The following is a 15090-nucleotide window of genomic DNA, read 5'->3' as shown; positions in this document are numbered from 1 at the left end:
TGTGAGGGGAGGATGCCCGGGATCTGGGAGGAAGGGGCCAGAGAGTTGAGGGGGGCGTCTAGCATAGGAGAGGGGCCCTCCAGGAGGGCTGCAGGACCTTGGGGTCGGGAGGAAGGGGCGGGGGAGAGGCCGGGCCCCAAGTGTTCGGGGAAGGGGGCCAAGGGCCCAGAGGGTCCCGGGAAGAGCGGGGAGCCCCGGGGAGGCGTCCAGGACTGGAGGGTTAGGGGGAGGGGGCGGAGAGCCTACAGGGTCTAGGGAAAGAGAGGAGCCCTCCCGGAAAGAGAGTGTCCCGGACTCGGGAGGTCAAGGGGCGTAGGGCCGAGGGGGTGGAGCCGGGGTCTCCCGAAGGCCGGGCGGGCGGCTCCCTCCCAGCTCCCGGGCCCACACCAACGGGGAGATGTTGCAGCCAGGTCAGTGGAAAGGCAGCGACCGGCGCGGCGGCAGAGTGGAGCGGCTTTGGATTGGGAACAGCGCCTCAGGGTGCGGGCTGTGAGTCACCTGGAAGGGAGTCAGTCTCTTGGGAGCTTGGTGCCCCTGCAGAGGGTCTGGGGCGAGGGGGACAGGGCTTCCTCCCCCCGGAATCTGTCCGCGTCTGGCCCAGGGGAGCGGGGGTGTGGAACGCACTTCCCGCTGGGCAGAGCTCCGAGGTGTCCCGGTAGAGCGCGCCCCGCTGGCTCTGCGGCGACCTGGCCCCCGAGCTCGGTAGTGGCTTAACCCGCCGGTGCCAACCGCGTGATTCGCCCCGCCGCCCCGCTGGCCGGCGCTGGGCAGAGCCTGAAGGCTGTTGAGTCAGGGAGGTGGTTCTGGAGGCTGGCCCGCGCCTCTCGGGGTGGAAAGTGTTCCCAGACCCGAGAGAGGAAGGGTGTGCGGGGTTGTCCTTGATGCTCTGCTCCATACCCCCCTCAGTAACTGGTAGTGTGTCCCCCACGACCTTTTCTTTGAAGCATTTTGAGTGACAGGTCTGTAAAAAACTTCACTTGCATGGGGTCATTGGTGAGTCAGGTCTTTGGTCCCTGCAGTGCAGCAGGCGCTGGGTAAGAGCCTGGTTGAGAGAGAACATTGGGAGCCCTGGGGTCTGCCCTGTGTTGCAGTGGGCTGCGTCCTGGGGCCCTTGTCTATCAGAGGCCTTGTCTTTGACTGTGCAGGAGGCAGGGGTGTGGGGGGAGTCCTCTGGGTAATGGTGGTGTGGAGAGTGGGCCGTGTGAGACCTGTTTCCTCTGCTACACTGGAGAGGGTGGGCAAGTGGACGGCTGGCTAACTCAGCGTTGGTGGTTTCATCAGCTCAGAAACCTTATCGTGTTCCCTCACCCCCACTAGGCAACCACTAGTCTACTTTTTCTCGCTGTAGACTTACCAGATCTGGCCACTCATAGAAATGGGCCTGTATAATGTATGGTCTTCTGTGTCCGGCTTCTTCACTTAGCGTAAGATTTTTAAAGAGTTGTCCATGTTGTAGTAGGTGTCAGTACTTCACTCCTTTTATCTTCAGATATTAGTAACATTCCATTGATTGGATAGACCACCTGCTGCGTGTCTATCACTTCACAAGGATAGTGGGTTCTTTTCACTTTGGGCTGTTGGGAGTGATGCTCTGTGAACAAGTTTTCTATATACCTAGGAATGGAGTTGCTGGGATATGTGCCACCTCTGTGTTTTAACCTTTTGAAGAACTGCCCGATTCTTTGATTTTCCATTTCCACCACCAGCATAAGAGCCTTCTGATTTCTGCACACCCTCACCAAACTTGTTTTCTGTGTTTTGGAATGTAGCTACCCTAGAACATGTGGAGTGGTATCTCAAAAGTTGGCTTTGATTTGCATTCCCTTGATGGTTAATGATACTGTCTTTTCACAAGCTTATCATCCATTTATATGTCTTTGGAAAAATGTCTGTTCAGATCCTTTCCCCATTTAAAAATGTGGTTAACTGTCCCTTTTATTATTGACTAGTAAGAATTCTTTATATATTCTGGATAGATGATTTGAAAATAGTGTCTCTCATTCTGTAAATAGTGTTCATTTTGATGGCTGTCTTTTGAAGCCAAAAGTTTAAAATTTTGTCCAGTTTGTTTTTTTCTGTTTTCACTTGTGCTTTTGGTGAAGGCAAAGCATCTAAGGTCTGTTGTCGAATTCAAGGTGATGAAAAACTATGCTTATGTTTTTTTTTCTAAGAATTTAATAGTTTTACTTCAGACACTTAGGTTTTTTGATCCATTTTTTCCAGTTAATTTTTGTGTGTGGTGTGAGGTAGGGTTCTAGAGGCATTATCTTCGGATTTAAAAAAAAAAAAACCAAAACAGGCCTTTAATTTTTCAAAGAGTTGTTTTCATGATGTTTTTAATTAAAAATATTGAGAGGGAATAGATTATTATAGATTTGAGCCTATCACTAGCTACCCTTGGCAAGATTTTCATAGATGCTAGATGATAACTGCAGTACCCAGAATGTAGTAAGCAACCTACACAAGTTAAGATTTCTAAAGACAGAGTTGAGGAAGGCCAGCAGAGCATCATCTGTCTGGTTGCTAATGCATGCCAGGCCACACGTCAGCACATACGGTGTATGCCTGTGACGAGTCTGGTCCTGGGGAACAAGGGGATTCTAGGCATCTGTAATGTCTAGTAGTACGGTGTCTAGTCAGGGCTATCCTGTGGTCTTAGGGAAGAGGTGCTGAGCTGGTGGCTCGGAGAATTGGAGTGTTGGTCTTATGAAGTAACCGTACCTGTTCATTAGAGATGCAGCTTGCTGCTCTTTTGCTCCCCGAGTCACCATTCTTCACGTTCAGGTAGCAGTCACTGCTCTGAGTTCTAGCCCAGTCATGTCACCATCCCTTTGGGGAGTGCTTCTCATACGTACATCTATATGAAAGTGTGAGAATGCTAGTCAGTCAGTCATGTGCGACTCTGTGACCCCATGGACTATAGCCCACCAGGCTCCTCTATCCATGGAATTTTGCCTGCAAAAATACTGGAGTGGGTTGCCATTCATTTTTCTGGGGACTCTTACCCATCCAGGGATAGAACCTGGGTCTCCCGCATTGCAGGCAGCTTCTTTACTGTCTGAGCCACCAGGGAAGCCATATATATATATATATATATATATATACACACATGCATACACACATATACACACACACCCAGAGTAATAGAATTGTATCGCAGAATAAATTAGGATGAACCAGAAATGGAAAGCTCTCAGCATTTTAGCAAACAAATATGTACACTAGCCATTGAAGCAATGATTTCTGTTTGCATGAAGAAGAAACTTCATACAGTTGTAAATCTTATGGAACTTCTTTATTTCCTGTAGTTTCTCACTGTGGCTGAGAGTTAGTTGAAGTCTTTGGTTAGGGAAATGCAAATTTCTTTACAAAACCTTGTTATGTTGGGGAGGATTTCAGAGGTATTCTAAAAGGATCTCAGCACACAAAGATTTGCCCAGGGTGCCTGTCAGCACATATCCTTCTGAGCTTTTTACTCTTAATTGTTTTACAGACAGAAATTCTCCCCAGTGCCTGGGAATTCCTCATTGGATTACTGAGTTTTCAGCAGAGTTTTGTGAGTGTATCACATCTGCACCGTGAGCATGTTCATATGCTCCACTGGGCAGGCAGGGAAACCCCTTTGACAAGGAACGTGATGGGTGTTTTCTCACTGGGTTTGCAGAGAGAGGGACGATAACTTTCTGGGAGGAAATTTTCTTGTTTGAAAGATAAAGTCAATTTTGGTGTTGCCTGTGGTCTAGAAAGCAGAGGGGATTCCACCTGACTCTGGAGTGGAGGACTCGGGGCACCTCCCCCCGGGCAGCCACCTGGCCCCTTCTTCCTGTTCCATGGGGGAGTGGGGAGCCTGTGGCCATGACGCTGGGGCGAACCGGCCAGTGCTCAGCTGCCCACGAGTGAGCCTGGCTTCTGGAGAGACGGGTGGAGAGTGGGCCCGGCGACTTCTGTGCCGCCAGCATGGAGAAGCCACAGGCCAGGACGCAGCTTTCACCTTGTCCTTGGGTGGGGAGTGCATCTCGCTGGAGACCCTGTCCTTCTGCATGACCGACTGTCCCCTCACTGGCTGAGGAGACCACTAGGCAACCGTAGTCCTGTGGGTGGGCAGCCCCTTCTCAGGCCAGTGTGGTACCACGGGCAGTCTTGACTTGGGGAGGCAGAGGCTTAGGGCAGAGCATTTGGCTTTCAGGCAACTGTGTCTCCATGTGTGAACAGGCACGCTGGTTATGCCTGCCGGTGCTGAGCCGGTCTGTCGGTTCCCAAAGGTTGTGTCCAAAGCAGTTTGTGTCTGGGCGCTTCCTGCCTTGCTTCACCTAATCAGAGGGGAGCAAGGGTCCCGATGGGACAGTATCCAGGGGACTGCGTTGATCCTGCCCACCTGGTGGCACATGCTTCCCTCACCAGCTGACGTGGCAGGAGTCCAATCTGGGAATCAGAGCTGTTCCCCTCGATCCATCCCTGCCACCATCTTGGACTTGTGACCTAGCAGAGCTGGGGGCGCAGGTCGACCTGCCTGGGGGAGTCTCAGGCCTGCGAAGGGCTCCCGTCCTCTTTGGATCCACACAGAGCACAGAGCATATGGCCCCACCAAGTGAGACTGGCAGTGTCCTCAGCTCAGACACCAGGATGGGGGCTTCTGGTTGCGTGCATACAAGCCTCAGTTTCTTCCTGGCCTGTGTGCAGTTTTATGAGTACTTCTGGGGAGAGTGAAACCTTTCTTCTGGTCACTTTCTTTTGAAGTTCTGAAAGGCTAGATTTTGCCTTTGAAGTTATGCAGAGAGCAGTGTGGTCCGGCTGCGAGGCTGTGTCATTGTTGTCTGAGCTGATAAATTCCAGAGTTTCAGGGCTCTGCTGAGGAGGCAGGGTGGCCTGCCTCAGGGCTGCCCGGCATAGAAGTTGGCATTCTCTGTGTTCTGCGTTTCCCCAAGTAAATGGCAAAGCAGCCCTTGAATGATTTATTGACTTGTCAGAGTCTAAGTTAAGAAAATCATTGTAGGGTTTCCAGTAATTATTTTTGAGTCAAAATGGTGCTTTAAAAAAAAAATTGTGATAAAATGCAGCAGACTTTACCATTGGCGACAGCGCATTCCCAGTGTTGGACAACACTGTTGTCAGGAGACTTAGTCGGGGAGGTTCCCATTGAGTGAAGTAGCACACGGGACTTTTTTTATTTTGCAGAAAATGTTCTCATTTGAGTTGTAGCTAGGAGTATTTCTTCTGTGTTTCTGCCCTGTGACTGCTCTCATGTTAGGTTTCTTTTGATCCTTCTGGTGTCACTCAGGCATGGGGATTATGAGTGACCTTTTTTTCTTTTAATGGTTGTGGCATGTAGGAATGTAGTGCCCTGACCAGGGATTGAACCTGGGCCCCCAGCATTGGGAGCGAGGAGTGTTAGCTGCTGGACCCCCAGGGATGTCCCATGAGTGGCCCTCTTGAGCACATAGCTCTCTGCCCTCCCTGTGCTGTGCAGGGTTTTGGGGTCGCGGGCAGGGCATCTGTGTGGGTCTCTGGGCAGGGCTCTCCTGGCGTCCGTGACCCTCAGCGCTGCTCTTCCAGATGTGGAAAGCCTCGGCCAGCCACATTGTGTCCATCACCCCGGACGACGGGGGAGCCGACAACTGGGAGTACCGACCCTGATTTCGTGGTAGGAGGCGCCAGTCTGCCCACCTTTCCTGTCTCCTGAAGTGGATCCTCCCAGGTTTTTGGGTGGGTGGGTGGGTGGGGGGCTGTTTTACAATCCAGGGTGTGGGGTGTCCTCGTTCTTTCTTTTCCTTTTCAGAGTGATGTAAGTGAAAAAGAGCAGAGATGGGGGGCCAAGGCCATGCCAGGATCTGGGCACCAGGAACACATCAAGTAAGAGACTTTCTCGATCTTTGTGTGACAGTGACATTCTGAAATGTGAAGGGGTGAGGTGGGGCACGCTCCCCGCTGAGTAGCGCGAGTGCCCTGCTTCTGTGGGCTGGCCCTGCTTCTGCGTTGTCTGGTCCCTTGTTTACACAGTAGATAAAAATGAGGTCTGACATGTATATACGTAAGTGTTTGTGTACGTGCATGTGTAAAGATGTGCTCAGTGACTTTAAATCCTCATTGCCCGTGACTGCTGTACTTCTTACTCTCCAGTCTGCTTTTCAACCTTGTAGTTTTCATCCAGGAACACAGTCACTTAAGCTGTTCTCTCTGTGGAAGGGAGATTTCTAAAGCATGGGCTGTCTTTGAAGACCTGAGATCAAAAACACCCCCTCCTTAATGTGTATTATTTTGTTATAATGTTATTATTCTGTTGTTGTCAGTTGAATCCCATGAGCTGAATCCTGAACTTCATGTTCTCATGAAGGTCGAGATAGGAGACTGCACGAAGCAAGGATTGTCCCTGACTTGGCCCGTCTTAACTTGCCACCTCCGGGGTAGCTTGTTTTCTTTTTGGGAAGTGTAGGTAGTCTTCTTCCCAGCTCCTCAGGGGCTTGGGAGGTGGCCAGTCCTGGTTGGTGTTCTAAGCCGTACATCTGGGATTGTCATCCGGATGTGGAGTGAGGTGGCCCTCAGCTGCCTTGGGTGACAGCTGCCTGGCCTGCCCGGTTCTGGCTGCATCTTGTGATCTGTCCCGCTCTTCCTAGCGCTTAAAGTGAAAATGGCTTTTACATCTTAAGTTCTGAAAGCCTCTCATTTCACCTTTGAATGGAAAGCCAGGGTGCTTCATGTTGAGAGAAACCGTCTGAATATTCCACATCTCTTGGTTCCTGGCCTAGGGTCGTCCGGGTGCAAGCCTGTTGGCTTTGTGTCCCGTTTGCCTCTGGTGAGGTTTATCGAGATGACTCTCCCGGTTCATGTGTTTGGTGATCTGCGAGGAGCTGTCCTCCATGGGGTGGAATGCTGTCCACGTCGTAGCCCCAGCTGCTATAGGGGCTTGGAGATGCCTCATTGTGTGTGTTCAGACTTTCTTTTTTTCCCATTAACCTGCTTCTGATTCTGAAAACTGCTGGAGTTGGGGGCAGCTGGAGGTGCAGTAAAGTGAACACAAGGCAGGCCGGGCTGGGGAGCCACCGGGGAATGACACCTCACAGATTGCAGAGATAACGTCCTTGTCTGTCCTCCCAGAAAGCACAGACGCATGTCTTGGCTCTCTGTCTGACCGATTTGTTCGTTTTCCATCTCTTCCCTCCCAAGTATCCACAAGTTGCGGGAGAATGTGTTTCAAGAACACCAGACCCTCAGGGAGAAAGAGCTGGAAATGGGACCCAAAGCCTCGCACAGCTACGGAGGGACGTTTGGCGTGGAGCAGGACAGGATGGACAAGGTAAGTGCCGACCCACGTGGTGTCAGTCCTGGCGTGCTTGACCTCGCCAGGGTCAGCAGGGTCGTCTCTCAGCCCTCCCCTTCCATTGAAAAGTTGGGAATCCACTTGTTGAGGACGAGATTTGCCAGTCGGAAGTCTCTCTCAATTGACCTTAGCCGAGAAGGGCTGTGGTTTCTGGAAGCTCTTCAGATTCTGAGTTGCTGGGGAGGGAGGTGTTTTGGGAAGCCTGCAGCTGGAGATCAGGTCCTACCAGAGGCCAGCTCTGTAACCAGGACAGAGGCCCACAGGCAGCCAGACTGCTGGCATGGGCGTCATGTGTTGTTCAGGCTGCAGCCTTAGTGGTTCCCATCTGCAGCCCAGAGCTGAGTTTCAGCGCCCGGTTTCACGTCGAGGCTGGAAAGTCAGCCACCTAGCGTGCTGCTGTCCTTCGCACACTTGGTGACCTTCAGAGAGGACCCTGTCCTCCAGCGTCAAACTGTGGCCCACCAGGCTGAGGACAGGCAGGTCTCAGTAGGTGGGACTGAAGCTGTTAAGAGTGCAGCATCCTTTGCTGGTACTCAGAGAGGGGGCTGGATCAGCTGGGGGCTGTGTCCGCCCTGCAGAGGGGACAATAGACTGGAGCAGGTGTGCTGCATCTGCAGTGAAGCGGGTGGGCGTTTCCCAGGCTGGGTAACTTGAGATGTCTGCCTTTACTCTGTGCTGAGGTATCAGCTGGGGTCAGATTCCTCTGTAATTCCACCCCATCTGCCTTGTTTCTGGATCGCCCTCAGCCCAGAATGACAGGGCTTGTCACACTGGTGAGCCAGCACCTGCTTGAGAGAGGGGCGCCTCTCATGACCAGAGCGTCATCCCTGCTTCCCGCAGTGCTCTGCCTGGTGCTGACTATCTCATAAACAGAGTCTCGTCAGTGTGAGACCAAGGCCAATCTGGGGGAGAAAGCTGTTTTGATCAGAAAGTTGGGAGAATCACTAAGCTTTCACTCTGGCCATATTTTTGGAACAGTTCTCTCTGACTTCTTGGTGATGAAGACTCACGCTGGCGGATCCTTTGGGCTTGCTGCTGCCTCCATGTTACCTTGCTGATGTTTTCTGGGTGAGACCCCTGAAGCTGCAGATGGGTGGTCTCTGCCACAAGTTTTTCGAGGCCGCGGTGCTCCAGATCGGCTATTGGCTGTGGGCATCGAATCCAGCCTGGGAGGGAGAGAAAGTAACAGCTCCAGACTGGAAAGTAAATCCTGCTTTGCTCCCCGGCTGTGGAAGAACGCACGCCCTGTGCTGCATGCAGAGTTGTCAGAGGTGGTGGTGACCCTGTGGGGGTTGGACCGTAAACGCTGCCGCTGAAGTTCCGGATAAACAAGCAGAAGAGGAGTTGGTAGTGCGCTGGCAGGCCCCTCACTGTATTGAAGGAGGGGGCCAAGCTGGGGGTGATTCCCTGGGGAGGAGCTAGGCTGGACGAGCCGCCTCCTCGCCCGGCATTGGGTCATGCGTCAGTCATCTGTCCTGCATCCTCAGTGTCCACAAAGAGGTCCGTGACCACTCTCCATTCTGCCGAGGGCGTTGCTGCCTTACTGTGAGGGTCACGCCTGGGCGACTGGAGCTGCACGGGGCCGCTCAGCGTTCAGGATGTAAATATTTTTAGCTTCCCGGCCACCACAGGGTCTCTGGTGGCTCCTGAAGTACCTGTATTGTCTTGACACGAAGTTAGACATAGATTTTCTATAAATGAACAATGTTCAAAAACACCTGTATGTTCTTTGTATGTTATTTACAAAGAACCTCAGTGCTGGATGTGGGCCATGGGCCATGGCTTGTTGACCACACAACGGGAGCTCAGGGTGGACTGCTCGGTGTGCATGTGGCCTTGAGAGGTCACCAGACCCGCTTCCCTGACTGGGGGGTGGCGGGGCAGTGGCAGGCCCCACTGCACACCTGGGCGGGCTGGGTATGTGGCAGGTGTTGACACTGAACGTGCGGTGTGCCTGAAGCATGCCATCTGTATTGCAGTTTGTGCCCTGATTTCTGGGCCATGTGCTTTGACAGTGTCCCACCTGAAAAGGGTGATCACTGCCAGCAGTCTTCCTGGAAGTGGGCTTAGGAGTCGCTGGCAGGCTGCTGGCTCTGTGGTTCTGGTTGGGGCTGGCTTCCTGGTTCTTCACACCCAGGCACCTCAGAAGGCCCCCTGTGGCTGGGGTTCTTGGGAGACTTCTGGGGAGCCTGGTGTGGAGAGGGTTCAAACACCTGACTGGGGGGCCCTGGTGTTGTGATGCCCCATGGAGTTACCTCCCTCTGGGCCGGCTTCCACGCTGAGTGATTTTGTTTGCATCACCCATGCCAACCAGAAGTGCAGGCTGCCTCAGGGTCGGGGGGCGGGTCCAGTGTGGCCATGCTGGTGGGTGTCTGATGCTTCACTTTTGCCCCTGTTTCAGTCAGCTGTCGGCCATGAGTGTCAGTCAAAGCTGTCCAAGTGCTGCTTGCAGGTTGACTCCATCTGGGGGTTTGGAGGCGAGTTTGGTGTCCAGTTGGACAGAGTGGACCAGGTGAGTGAAGCGTTGTGAGCAGACAACAATCGGGGTAGTGGTTTCCCCTTGGGGGTCAGGAAGGGGGCTCCTGGGTGCTGGCCGCATGCAAGTGCTTCATTACCAAAAATGTATCATGTGTGCCTGTCTCTGGCACGTGTGTGAAGCTCCCATGAGATGGTTTTAAGACATCAGGAGAGGACCGTGCTGGAACCCACCCCTGCTTCAAACTACCTCGGCTTTCTCACTGACCATGTAATCCCACCATGGAATCATCCGTGACATGGCTTCTGTCTATACGTGGTATCCTGTGTTGAGCTTGCCGCCAAACCCTACACAAGGGTGAGAGACCAACAGCAGGGCGGTTAGGACAGATGTCAGGCAGCTACTGAGGTCTTCTCCTGCAGAGGTCTGTAGAAGAGCCTTGGTCAGAGACCTGCTTCTCAGGTACAACACCAGTCTCAGAAACCCAAACTCACTCTTTATCAAGCAAAGGGTTGGCATACGTTTTAAGTAGGGTATCCAGTAAACGAAGAGGTCTGTGCTAGTGGGATCTTAGAGTGGAGAAAACTGTGCCAGAACCTTGAGTCCATGAAAGAGAACAAGTTGACATGGATGAACTCACCACTCAGAGCCACCATAAGAAGTATATTAGTTAGCTTGCGCTGTGGAACAAACAAGCTCAGCACCTAGTGGCTTAAAATAATGTGTATTTATTATCTCAGGTTCTTTCAGTGGGGTCAGAAATTCAGAAATGGCTTAGCTGTGCAATTCTGGCTTGGGAGTCCCTTGTGAGGTTATCGTCAAGATGTCATGTAGGGCTGCAGGTATCTGAAGGTTGTTCTGGGACTGGAAGATCAGCCTGCAAGATAGCACACTCACAGGGCTGTTGGCGGAGCCTCAGCTCCTCACCACATGGACCTCTCCTCAGGCTGCTTGAGTGTCCTCACAGCATGGCAACTGGCTTCACCCAGGGCAGGAAGTGCGAGAGAGAGTGAGGAAGAGTCTGAAATGCCTCTGATGGCCCACTTTTCAGTAGTTACATGCTGTCATTTCTGCCTTATTCTATTCACTAGAAGCGAGTCACTAAGCTCGCTCCATACTTAAGGAGCAGGAGATTGGGTTCCCTTCTGAGTAGAGGAATACCCCAAAACTTGAGGACATAACTTAAAACCACCACAGCAAAACTCCAGGGACAGCAGTATTCTGGGAGCTTCTTTCGGCTTAGACCTTATGACCAACTACGGGATGGTACCAACTGTTGCTAGCCCTCTCCCCCCTCCCCAGTCAGAAAGTGGCCTCAGCTGGCTGTGTCTACAGGGCCTAAGACTTCCGGGTGTCTGCCACCGTGTCCTCACTCTGGAGATCACACTCATTCTCTTCTAAGCATCTCACACCTGGAACCCGGCATCCTGGGCAACCCAGCGACCACACCCCATCCTCTCCCACAAGTCAACTCCAGCACCAGTTTTTAAATATTTATTTGGGCACGCTGAGTCTTAGCTGCATCGTGCTGGATCTTTTAGTCACAGCCCGTGGGATCTTTAGTCGTCGCACGTGGGATCTAACTCCCCGAGCAGGGATCAAACCCAGGCCCTCTGTATTGGGAGCATGGGGTCTTAGCCACTGGAGCATCAGGGAAATCCCAGTAGCATCATTTCTTGAAGCAATAAGACAAAATGAGGCTTCGATTTTATAAAGTCTCAGCCAATTCTGATAAAGAGCGCCTGGTCACATTTGCTGAGTTTTTGGCAACTCGGCAGCATGTCAAAAAATTGGGCCCAATCACACGTATAGGCTCATTCTATGATTTCCAGGACACAACAGTAAACATCAGTTCATGTTCAACAGGCCAAAAGAGAACAGCCTTTCTGTGGTTATCTACTGTTGCACAGAGAACCGCCCAGAACTTAGTGGCTGCAAACAGCCACCCATTATCTCTCATCAGGCTGTGGGTCGGGGGCTGACTGGGGCTAGATGTGTGGTCGATCTCCAGTGGGGACAGTCCTGCATCCACAGTCAGCTGGTGGGTCAGCTGAGCTTGGCTGCTCAAGGGTAGCCATGGTTCATGATGGACAAGCTGGCTGCTGGCAGGGATGATGATGGGAGTCCTGTCCTCCAGCAGGCTGGCCTGGGATTGTTCACAGGGAAGTGGCCAGAGAGCAATGCTCTCAAGGCCCTGTGAGGCTTGTCACTTTGCCTGTTTCTGTTGGCCAAGCCAAGTCACAAGGCCAGCCCAGAAGCTGCAGAAATACGCTGTGTCTCTTGACGGGAAATGTTGCAAAGTAGCGTGGCAAAGGGGGCAGCTACAGGCCAGGGCAGGAGAATCATGGCCTCCTACATTCCACCCCACATGTGGTCTTCTTGACTTGATGCTGAAGAAGAGACTGGATAGAACTCAACATCTTCTCACTGTTGTTATTGTTATTCTATTGCTAAGTCGTTCTTACTCTTTGCAACCCCATGAACTGCAGCACCCCAGGCTTCCTTGTTCTTCACTATCTCCTAGAGTTTGCTCATGTCCATGGAGTCTGTGATGCCACCTGACCATCTCATCCTCTGTCGCCCACTTCATTTGGATAGAACTGAACATCTTCCCACTAAAAAACTCTTTCAAAACCAAAAAGGACAGCTTTGAAACAGAGTTGGAAACATCTATTTCAAGCCAAGGGCCAAAATCACACTGAATAGTGATGTGTCACAAGTGGTCTCATTAAAGTCAGGGACAAGTCAAGGATGCTGTGATCACCTCTGTTAATTATCAATGCTCTGAAAGTTCTAGAATGTGCTATCGAACAAGAAAATTCAATAATAATTGTGATAGCTGAAAGAGGGAAATAAATTAGCCAGTGATTGAAGATGATATAATGGCCTACCTGAAAAACACAAAAGTATCAGCTGAAACATGGTAATAATAGAACAGCTCTGTCAGGGAGTCAGATGGTAACAACTCTCCAGCGTTATTGTTGGCAAAATAATCAGTGTAATTCCTGGAAATTGCAGTGGAGAAAGGATGCAATCAGAAAGAGCAAGGTTGTGGGGGGAATAGAGATACCCTATGATTAAACTTAAGAGGAATAAGATACCAATCTGCACAAAAATGTAAAGTTCTGAGGAACGAAGGATGGAAGGAAGGGATCAGGGGAGGGAGGAAGGAAGTTTGTATAGATGGATGGATGGATGTATAAATGAACAGATGGATGATGGATGGATAAATGAACAGATGGATGATGGATGGATAAATGAACAGATGGATGGATGGATTAATGCGTGAATGGGTGGATGGATGGGTGGTTGGGTGGTTAGACAGGTAGACAGGTGGTTGGATAGATGCATGGACAGATGGTGGTTGGATAGATGGATGGATTGATAGATGGATGGATGGATGGGTGGATGAATGGATTAATGAGTAGATAATAGTAGATGGATGGACAGATGACTGGCTGGCTGGATGGATGGATGAATTAGTGAGTGGATGGATGGATGGATTACTGAGTAGATGGATGGATGAACAGATGGCTGGCTGGCTGGCTAGGTGGATGAACAGAGGATGGAATGAATAATGTTTACATATGTTTACACTCCAATTCTAGAAACATATTCTAGGAAATTAAGTAGGAGCTGGGCGATGATTGTTTTCTCCAGAACAGTGACAAGTGTTTGGAAACGGCCTAAGTGCTCATCAGTGAGGGGTGAGGTGCAATCTGTGGACACCCCACAAGGAACAGCCCTCCCCCTCCTTCCTGCCACCTTCAGCAGCCGCCGCCCCAGGACTGACTCGTCTGTGTGTGTTTCCAGTTTACCCGCACTAATGCTACAGGTGATTATACAGCGTCCAGAATACGACAAAGACATTTTGAACTCGATGCGATCTTTAATCTGTTTAAAGTTGTTGTATGGCCCCTAAGGTATTTTATTACAGACTTTTTAATTAGTGAAAAATTCATGAATACCATAGAGAAAATGTTTTAAAATTTCATGTTTCTTCTATTTATGTAAACTTATGACTTTATTTATATACTTACTTTTTCTTGTATAGCCAGGCTATATATATCCTTTCAGATCAATTCATGTTCTGATACCTGATTTTAGTCTTTCAAATGAATGTACTGTAATGCTTGTCTGTATAAATCCTATGAACAAATATAGGGCTTTTGTAAATGATGCATTTATTGTAATTATTCTTGTTTAATTTTTAAATGATAAACCATGAGAGAAGGGGTTTTCCTGCAATTGTAAAATCATCATGACACGGTGTGCATTATCCTTCCAGAATGTAACTGAGCTCTCCAACACTTACCCTGAAATGAGCGAACTTAATTTCAACCAATTGTTCTATTTTAACGACTGACCTAAACTGTACTTTTTCTAGCAAGAAATGCTTTTTCTCTGCAGAGTGAAGCGATTTAAAAGTACTGGGTGTTGAATGTGAGCTTCTAGTGAAGTCTGGGCTGAAAGCATGGCTAGAAGACGACTATGACAATCTCTCCCGTGACCTGGTCTCTGAGGACCCGGGTCCCTCTCTCCACTGAGACGCTTCGGGGACCAATCGCGATGCCCTGCACCGCTGCAGAGCTGGTGCGCTGGACGGTGAAGGAGCCACGCCCCACAGACAGACAGCGTAGAGCAGCTCTAACGAAGGCCTTAGTTTTCTTATGTAAACCATCTTTTTATCTGTAAACATGTTTAAAGAATGGACCTAGGCGTACATTTGTAGATTTTGATGACATAGCCATTTCGGATTGTATAAGCAGCAAATGTAACTTTTACTCTTTCAGGAGCACATTAAAAAAGCCAGCAAGAGATGCGTTCAGATCACAGTGCGTCATTTATTATGCAGTGATATCTCAGTAGACAGAGACGGCACGTCTCTTTACATGTGGGTTCCACCTTTAATTTACTTGTACAATTCATTGTTACCATTCTGTTTTTCTACTAATCTTTGGTGAACTTCCTGAATATGTGACAAAGTACGTACAGTCTACTTTTGAACTATTTTTATCACAGTATTATTTATTGCTTTCTTTCAATAAAGTACTGAAGGAAAATTTCCCACTGCCAATAGAGTGTGCCGAGGGTAAGCTGTACTCTGAGAACAGACCAGAGCTGGTAATGGGAGCCCGTGTCATCGGACATTGTTAAGAGAAACGGATGGATACAATGGAAAGGCTAGAAGGCGGAAGCATAGATGTCCCCAAAGGACGACCGACCTGGTATTCATACTCTTGGCTCTGGAGGCAAGAGGCTCCATCACTTCAGCACCTGCGGGGACAGGGCCCCTCTG

General features: G+C 50.3%; 1 protein-coding gene across 6 annotated transcripts in view; it reads left to right on the top strand.

The window, feature by feature from the left end:
• LOC122672951 (src substrate cortactin-like) overlaps positions 1–14858 on the top strand; it is a 65519-nt gene extending 50661 nt beyond the window's left edge. The window contains exons 1-6 of one of the 6 annotated variants that reach the window (XM_043870469.1): positions 145–480; positions 5554–5641; positions 5777–5850; positions 7162–7291; positions 9721–9827; positions 13400–13424. In XM_043870469.1, the coding sequence (XP_043726404.1) occupies positions 398–480; positions 5554–5641; positions 5777–5850; positions 7162–7291; positions 9721–9827; positions 13400–13412 (495 nt within the window). In that variant the 5' untranslated portion in view covers positions 145–397 and the 3' untranslated portion in view covers positions 13413–13424. Of the gene's footprint in view, positions 1–144; positions 481–5553; positions 5642–5776; positions 5851–7161; positions 7292–9716; positions 9828–12315; positions 12539–13399 lie in introns of those variants that run through there. The other 5 variants (XM_043870466.1, XM_043870465.1, XM_043870468.1 and 2 more) reach the window with 5 other exon arrangements.
• The last annotated feature ends 232 nt before the right edge of the window (positions 14859–15090 follow it).

Source organism: Cervus elaphus, chromosome 16 (genome assembly GCF_910594005.1).
Source record: "Cervus elaphus chromosome 16, mCerEla1.1, whole genome shotgun sequence".
In the NCBI taxonomy this organism is placed as follows: Eukaryota; Metazoa; Chordata; class Mammalia; order Artiodactyla; family Cervidae; genus Cervus; species Cervus elaphus.
Note: the sequence above shows the minus strand (reverse complement) of the source record. Positions and strands in the feature narration are given on the sequence as shown.